Source organism: Gymnogyps californianus, unplaced genomic scaffold, assembly GCF_018139145.2.
Source record: "Gymnogyps californianus isolate 813 unplaced genomic scaffold, ASM1813914v2 HiC_scaffold_188, whole genome shotgun sequence".
NCBI lineage: Eukaryota > Metazoa > Chordata > Aves > Accipitriformes > Cathartidae > Gymnogyps > Gymnogyps californianus.
Window position 1 is genome coordinate 21810 of NW_026114069.1, and position 7960 is coordinate 29769.

Genomic DNA, 7960 nt, shown 5'->3' on the forward strand with positions numbered 1-7960 from the left:
GGCCTCAGTAACATAGTGTTCGAGGGCAACGAAGGATCGCCCTGCTTTCCCACGCCCATCTCCATCTTTCTTTAACAGCTATTAAAAAAGGAAGTTTGCCATCTCCCTGTGATGTAGTTTTGGTTTGGGTCTGGCTGGGATGGAGGTAACTTTCCCCATAGCAGCCCTCATAGTGCTGTGCTTTGTAGTTGTAGCTAGAAGGGTGTTGATAACACACCAATGTTTCGGCTACTGCTGAGCAGTGCTCCCACAGCATGGAGGCTGTCTCTCCAACCACCCCCACCCCCACAGTCCAGTAAGCTGGGGTGGGCAAGAGGCTGGGAAGGGACAGAGCCAGGACAGCTGACCCAAACTGACAAAAGAGATATTCCACTGTGCTATGGAAGCACCACAGCTGCCATTCAGACCGATTGTTTTCCTCCTACCGCATCCCTCCTCACCACAAAAGGGATATCAACGGGGCCTTAGCACACAGCCATTGATAAAGTGCTCCAACAGGAGTTGGATGCTTCCAACACATTGCACCGTGCCGAAACCACCCTTGTATGGCATGCCTGTAGCGTCACATGCAGTATTTTCTAAAGTTTTAGCAGCAGCCTACGCTGGCTTTATGTACATTTGCGTACCACTTCCAAAACGCTAAGAGTTTGCTTCCTACAAGACGCAGGAGACTGCTAAGCGGTTCCAGCGTCACGCTTCAAATGACTGGGCAAATCATTATCTCTCTCTAGAACACTGTTAACAGACTGAAACATTCCACATACTTACACTCCGGGGAGACACCGTTTTAACTTGCAGAACTATTTCCCTCAGTGAGACACACAAGACAGAGATGATATCCCCATGCTAAATCTTTATTGTGCAACTGCTGCTCAAAGCTTTTATTACCTTCCACAGACACACGTCACAGAAAATTAGACATCAACAGTGGCTAGACTGACGGGCAACAGACGAAATCCATTCAGTGGCGATTTGTACACGTGCAGCAACTCTTGCGGTGCAAAAATCTTAGCCAGGCGGCCAGCCCAACTGACAGCCACCCAGAATACGTAGACGTACGTGACAGACAGACTGCCCACCCTCGGGCCCTTCATCTGCAACCATCCGGAATCCATTGGTCAGGCCCAGGTGAGCAGCACGCTTCTTGCCAACAATCATTAAATGCCCAAGAAGCTGGAGAAGGAAGTACAAAACCATAAATAACTAAAATAAAAAGCCACACACAAAGAGGGGAGAGGGCAGGAAGGGAAGGAATGAGAGCAGAGAACCACCCAGAGAAACCAGGTAGCCAATTCCTAGCAATTCAACCATTGCGCTTCAAATGACCGTCTGTCCGCCCGCCCGCAACTGACATTTTCCAAGCAAAGCTACAAAGACCGATTCTGCACACTATAGGGGGAAAAAAGAGCCATGCAATTTTTTTCAAGCTAGACAGTAACGGACTACAAAACAGCCACAGAAGCTAAGTTTGTCTCCGGGTTAAAGCCCCCACTATATCTTCAGGCAACATAAGCAATTCGGGTGGAAAATAAACTTTAGGCTGCTTTTGCGTGGGTTTACAAAGTCTTTGAACTTGACTTGCATAGCTGAAAGTGAAGCATCCAGCACCTCTCAACCAGCTTTGCCCTTCCTCACCCCCGACCTGCCAAAAACCCCAAGCCCTCTTCTCCGTATTAGAAGAAGTACTACCACTCTTACTCTAAACCGTGACAATAGGCATCAGACTGCGCTCCAAAACAACACTGCATTTTGCACCAGAAGTACGTACCCAGGGATGAGCATTGCTTTATATCACTACTTTTAGTCAAAAAGCTCAACTCCATTACAAGCTAGAGGCAAAAGATTATAGCGCCAGAAAACCCAAAACAGCCTACTGTGCCCCATCAAGAGGAAAAGGGGGGATGGGAAAGAGTCTAGTAAATTAGGAACTAATTACAGGTACAGTTTAGCGTACAGAAAGCTTCCACAGTACTTACAGATTCACCAGAATCTTCCGCTTCAGATAACCTGATAATTGGCTCCTTAGGCATGACTAGGAAAAGCGTCGGAGCTTGGGGTGAAAGATCACGGAACGCAAGGCACTGGAGGAAGAGTAAACAGTTAAAACGTAATTGGCTTCAGAGAAAGGTAATAGCTTAAGCAAATCAATATGCCCCACTGAACTCGTACAGAAGCAGATTACCAGATACCCCAAACACAAGCCGAAACGCTGATTTTTCTTACGTGATATTAATACTTTCTATACACAAAATACAACGTATTTACAGAGCCCCCTCCAGAAGTGGGATTCAGCATGTAAGATGATGGGGGCAAGGAGACGGGCCAGTACTTCAGATTAGCAACCTCCAGTATGGTTTCATTTGGGTTGATCGTTTCCTAAGCAGTTTTTCTATTCGATGTGGTCCACACAGAGGCAGGAGACAAATGGCTTAACTGAATCAGCAACAAATTTAGTGAAGTGGAAGATCAGCGGCCGTTCGTTTTCCACGGTACAGGGAGCTCAAGTATTGAACAAAAGCATAATCCCAGGAAGCCTGCAAGTGCATAGTACGAGTCTGGCTTCTAGATTGCACATAAACCCTGCCTTCAAAAGCAGAAGACATCCCTAACTGTTAATCTTCAGCATTTTAATAACAAAATTACACGGGATACTAACTTAAAGTTAACATCGTGTAGGTAACGGCTGCATTTTTTTCCCCACAGTCTAAGCAGCTCGCTCTAGTTCCTAGCGCCTTGTGGTGCGCCAGCGTCCGTGAACCTTGCAAGCATGCTGTTATCACGGTCCCACTTCACCACAGAAACAAGATCTGGGAAGCTTTTGCAGCCTGCAGGACGACCGGGTTCTCGATTTTTTTTTTATTTTATTTTTTTTTTTTAAGAAAAATAAGAAAAGCTGTAATTCTTTGCTTTAATAATCCAGTTTGGGGGTTCAGAACTAAAGCCTAGCACAGCAGGGCTGTGAAATCTCTATAATGCTATGACGAAGCACATCAAGACCTGCATTCCTCCTATGCAGAACTAACTCATTACGGTCACTACTCAGACGTTCGCTGTTTACATACATACACACACACACACACACACACGGAATCCCCGAGGAGATTGACTGCGTGTGCTTAATCTAAGGTTTCAAGACTATCATCCTACACGAGGCAGGACCACTCCCATCCCTCGGCAGCAAACTTTGCACGACTTGCAGCGCCAAAGGGATATCGCGCGGCAAACGTCTGCGGCTGCCACCAAGTGCGTTACCGTCAGAGGCCCTCCTCCACGCACGCACGCACGCACGCAAGCGCACACACGACACAGTGGGGCTGGGAACCGAGGCGAGCCGGACAGCACCAGCAACCCAGTACGCGCCGCGGCAGTCGGGGGAGGGGGCACCGAAGAAGCGCGATGTTCTAGGGATGGTGCAGTAGAGAGCGCCACAACCCAGAGAGGCCCCGTCCGTCCCCCGTCCCTCCACCCACCCGCAGCAACGCCGCCACCCGCCCTGCCGCGCTCCCGGGCACCGCGCAACGGGTCCTCGGCTCAGGGGGCCTGCGAGCGCCAGGGGACGGGGGGACGGGGGGAAGGGAAGAGGAACCGCGCACAGAGCAAAGCCGCGGCTACCTCCTCGTCCTCGTAGATGACGTTGGCGGGGAAGCGACTTGCCGATGACCTTTCCGAAGACAGTAGTGGCGCCACCGGGCCAGGCGGCCCGCGCCCCAATAATCTCGTCAGCCACGACAAGGCCCGTTGTCGCCCCCGCGCTTCCTCCACTCGGCCAGGCCCTCCGCGGCGCCCGTTGGGCCGCCAGATCGCCGCCGGCCGATCCCGCGTCTCGATTGGCTGTCTCGTCTGTCGTTTTCGCTTGTCCCCGCCCCCTTGGCGGGTCCGCCCTCGTCGACCTGGTGCTTACCGGGGCTCAGGGAGTTTGCGTGCCCTCGGGGCGCGGAGGGATCCGACCTGGGGGTGGAGGGAGAAGACGTTGGGCGAGTCCGCGGAGGGATCTGCGTGCCGTGTAGTGCTGCGACCCTGTGGGCGGGCAACGAGGTCTCAGGAGAGGCTGTTGTAGCTAGAAGTACTATTTCTTGTTATTTATTAACGCATCAAGTCCACCCATGACGTGCTTGTGGCTTTTTGGTGCTGCTCCCTCCAGTCAAATGACTGCTTTTGCCAGGGCAGGGCAGGCCTTAACTTTTCAGAACATTTCGCAGAACCAACAGAAGTTCCTCAAAATTGTTCCCTGAAAGCCCCGCTTCAATTGCAGACGTTTCTAAGCTGCATGCCGCCTGGCAGAAAATAAAAATACAAAGCGTGTGTTCAGCACTGGTGGCTTGAGGGCTGGAGGGCAGATCAAGATAGGATTTGCGCTAAGCTGGGTAGGAGGCTTTTAGAAAAATAGGCAGTGCCCCCAAAGCTGCCCAAGGGTGGTCTGTGGTGCCCTGCACCCCCGGGGACAGTGAGCAATTTGATTGGTCTACACAACTGTATTGTAACTTATATAAACCCTGCTTTCCTCTATATCGGGCTAAGGATCTCCTTAGCCTTCTTTGCGGCAAGGGCACATTGTCGGCTCATGCTCAACTTGGTGTCCACCAGGAGCCCCCCACGTCCTTTTCTGCAAAGCTGCTTTCCAGCCAGTCAGCCTCCAGCACATACTGGGGCATGGGGCTGTTCCTCCCCAGGTGCAGGACTTGTGTATGTTCAGGTTCCTCAGGTGGTCTCAAACCGGATCGTTTCCTACAATGGGAGGGACTTTGTTCCCCCAGTCCCTGCCTTGAGGTTCAGGGACTTGAGAGATGTGGGAACAGTGATTGCCAGTGAAAACAGAGGAAAAAAATCATTGAGTACCTCAGCCTTCTCCATGTCCCTTGTCGCTAGATCTCCTGTCTTCTTTATCGGAGGGGGGTGGGGGTGGGGGTGTACGTTTTCTTTAGTCTTCCTTTTCTGACCAACGCACCTGTAGAAGCCCTTCTTATGGTTCTTCACATCCCTTGCCAAATTCAGCTCCAGCTGTGCCTTAGCTTTCCTGATCCCATCCCTACACACCCAGGCAGCATCCCTATATTCTTCCCAGGATGCGTGTCCCTGCTTCCACTGCCTATGCATTTCCTTCTTGCACTTTGGCTCGACCAGAAGGTCCTTACTCAGCCATGCCGGTCTCCTGCCTTCCTTGCCTGATTTCTTACGCATGGGAATCGAGAGCTCTTGTGCTCCAAGAAAAACGTCCTTAAAGAGCTGCCAGCTCCCTTCTGCTCCTTCTGCACAGTGGCTTCCAACTCCTCCTGTTTGTTACCCGTGCATTGGTACAGAGGCACTTCAGTTGGGCTGTCGACCGTGTCACCTTTTTGGAGGATCAAGCCCCAATTCCTCTGTGGCATTTCTCAGGTGTTCCCCTGTTGGTTCCTAATGCATCAGCAGCCCCTGGCTCTTCTCTGTTGCTCAAAACTCCATCCCCTCCCCCTGCTGAGTCTAGTTTAAAGCCCTCCTTGTAAGTCTGGCCAGCTTGTTGGCCAAGACCCTCTTGTCCCATTGCATTTCCCTTTGTTGAACTTCATGAGATTCCTCTCTACCCATTTCTCCATCCTGTTGAGGTCCCTCTGAATGACAGCACACCAATCTGATCTATCAGCCATTCCTCCCAGTTTTGTATCATCTGCAGACTTGCTGAGGGTGCACTGTTTTCCAGCATTCAGGTCATTAATGAAGAGGTTAAACATTACTTGCCCCAGTATCGACCCCTGGGGTACAGCACTAGTGACTTGCCCCCAGCTGGACTTTGTACCACTAATCACCACCCTCTGGGCCTGGCCATGCAGCCAGTTTTCAGTCCACCTCACTGTCCACTTATCTAGACCGTATTTTGTCAGCTTGTCTATGGTGTTATGGGAGACAGCGTCAAAGGCTTTACTAAAGTCGAGGTAAACAACATCCACTGCTTTCCCCTCGTCCACCAAGCTAGTCACCTAATTTTAGAAAGTTATCAGCTTGGTCAAGCATGATTTCCCCTTCATAAATTCATGCTGACTACTCCTGATCACCTTCTTGTCCTTCATGTGTTTGTAAATGTTTTCTGGGAGGATTTTCTTTATCACCTTCTCAGGGATCAATGTGAGGCTGGCCAGCCTGTAGTTCCCTGGGTCCTCCTTCTTGCCCTTTTTGAAGATAGGAGTTGACATTTGCTTTCCTCCAGTCCTCAGGCACCTCTTCCAATTGCCATGATCAAAGATAACCGAGAGTGGCCTCGCAATGACATCAGTCAGCTCCCTCAGCACTCATGGGTATAACCCATCAGGCCCCATGGACTTATGGATGTCCAGTTTGCTTAAGTGATTTCTAACCTATTCTTCCTCCACCGAGGGTAAATCTTCCTTGTTCCAGAGGAACAGGTCCCACTCCAGTGGCTGGCACTCAGATCCCCATACACACACATGCACACAGAATAAAGAGTCCCTCACCTGGGAAAAGAGAAAGGAATTAAATAAGAAGATGGGACAGACTGCTCTGATCAGGCACAGGGCATTGCCAGACAAGCGTACTGACCAGCCAACTATTTACACACAACTGGCCCTTTTGATCCACTTATCCCAGTATTTCCCACACATGTTCCTTCCCAAAATCACCTAAATCCCTCTCTTTCCCCTCTTTTGGTTCATGCCATAAGCATCCCATGTCTCATGCGATCCTGAAATGCTCTTCCTCTGCATCCCATAATGTGTCCCATACCCCTAGGCAGCACCCCCCTCAGTCTGAAACATGCTCTGGCATTGATTCATGTTGATGGGTTTCACGCCTGGACAACCGGTTCATGCCCGGACAACGGGGCTGAGGCTCTCCTGGGACAGCCCAGGGAGGGCTTGGACAGGGTGTCCCTTCCTCTGAGTCCTTAATTTGGATTCCCATCTGCCTTTGTGCCCCTGCACTCCTCTGGGCTTGTGCGGATGAGCCTTTGATAGGTTGATGGCTCCTGTGATGGGCCTGGGAGTAGCCCGGCAGGCTCCCCTCCTGCCATTGTCTCTCTGTGCTTCTTTGTGTGTGTGTGTGCAGAGGAGTTTTTATCACATAACTAATATATTTGCCATGCAGACCTGTAATTGATTGCCAATTATAATTGTAATTGCCAACCTGTAATTGATATGCCAAGTCTGGTCATGGTTGTAAAGCTACTGCAGGCTTCTTGATATCAGGTTCTTGACATTAGTGCTTGCACTAACTTAATGGACTTTGAAGATCCAAAATTCACTTTTGATACATTTACTATCAACGTGCCATTCGTAATGGATTTGCTAAAAAAAGTCTATTGAAACTCAGGCTAGACTTCCTTTCATTACTATTTATTCCATGCAAGTAACACGAACATCCCCCTTTTAGTATTTGGGTTTTGAATAATTGGTTGTTACTGTCTCTGTTATTTTATTAGATACAAGTGATCTTAGCATAATTTTTGATATTGTGCGTCAACTTGTTTGTTTTCTTTCCTAATGAGCTCATAAACTAAAGTTTAATTTACTGGGCATGACGTTCCATGGTATGGAATACCCCTTTGGCTAGTTCAGGTCAGCTGCCCCGGCTATGCTCCCTCCCAGCTCCTTGCACACCTGCTTGCTGGCAAAGCATGGGAAACTGAAAAGTCCTTGGCTTAAGATAAGCGCTACTTAGCAACAACTCAAACATCAGAGTGTTATCAACATCATTCTCACACTAAATCCAAAACACAGCACTGTACCAGCTACTAAGAAGAGAGTTAACTCTGTCCCAGCCGAAACCAGGACAAAAGTACATTGTCCTGTAAATTTGAGAGATCCAAACGGACTGGGACAATCAACTGAAGAGAGTCTGCAGTATTTCATTGTTCTACAGTTTGCCCTTAGCTATATCTCAACACTACAAATTTTAGTTTAAATTTTCTTTAAACTCTCAAGTGATAGGAAAATAACTGAGATGGTTGCTCCTTTTTCAAGCTGTCATTCATAAA

The 7960-nt window shown here is 49.3% G+C and overlaps 1 protein-coding gene across 1 annotated transcript; it reads right to left on the reverse strand.

The window, feature by feature from the left end:
• Positions 1-833: 833 nt before the first annotated feature.
• Positions 834-4652, reverse strand: LOC127028122 (adenosine 5'-monophosphoramidase HINT1-like). The gene is given in 5 exon segments (XM_050913915.1): positions 834-1173; positions 1977-2081; positions 3613-3642; positions 3644-3906; positions 4571-4652. Coding segments are annotated over 5 exon segments (645 nt in total). The 3' UTR covers positions 834-1008.
• Between the last annotated feature and the right edge of the window lie 3308 nt (positions 4653-7960).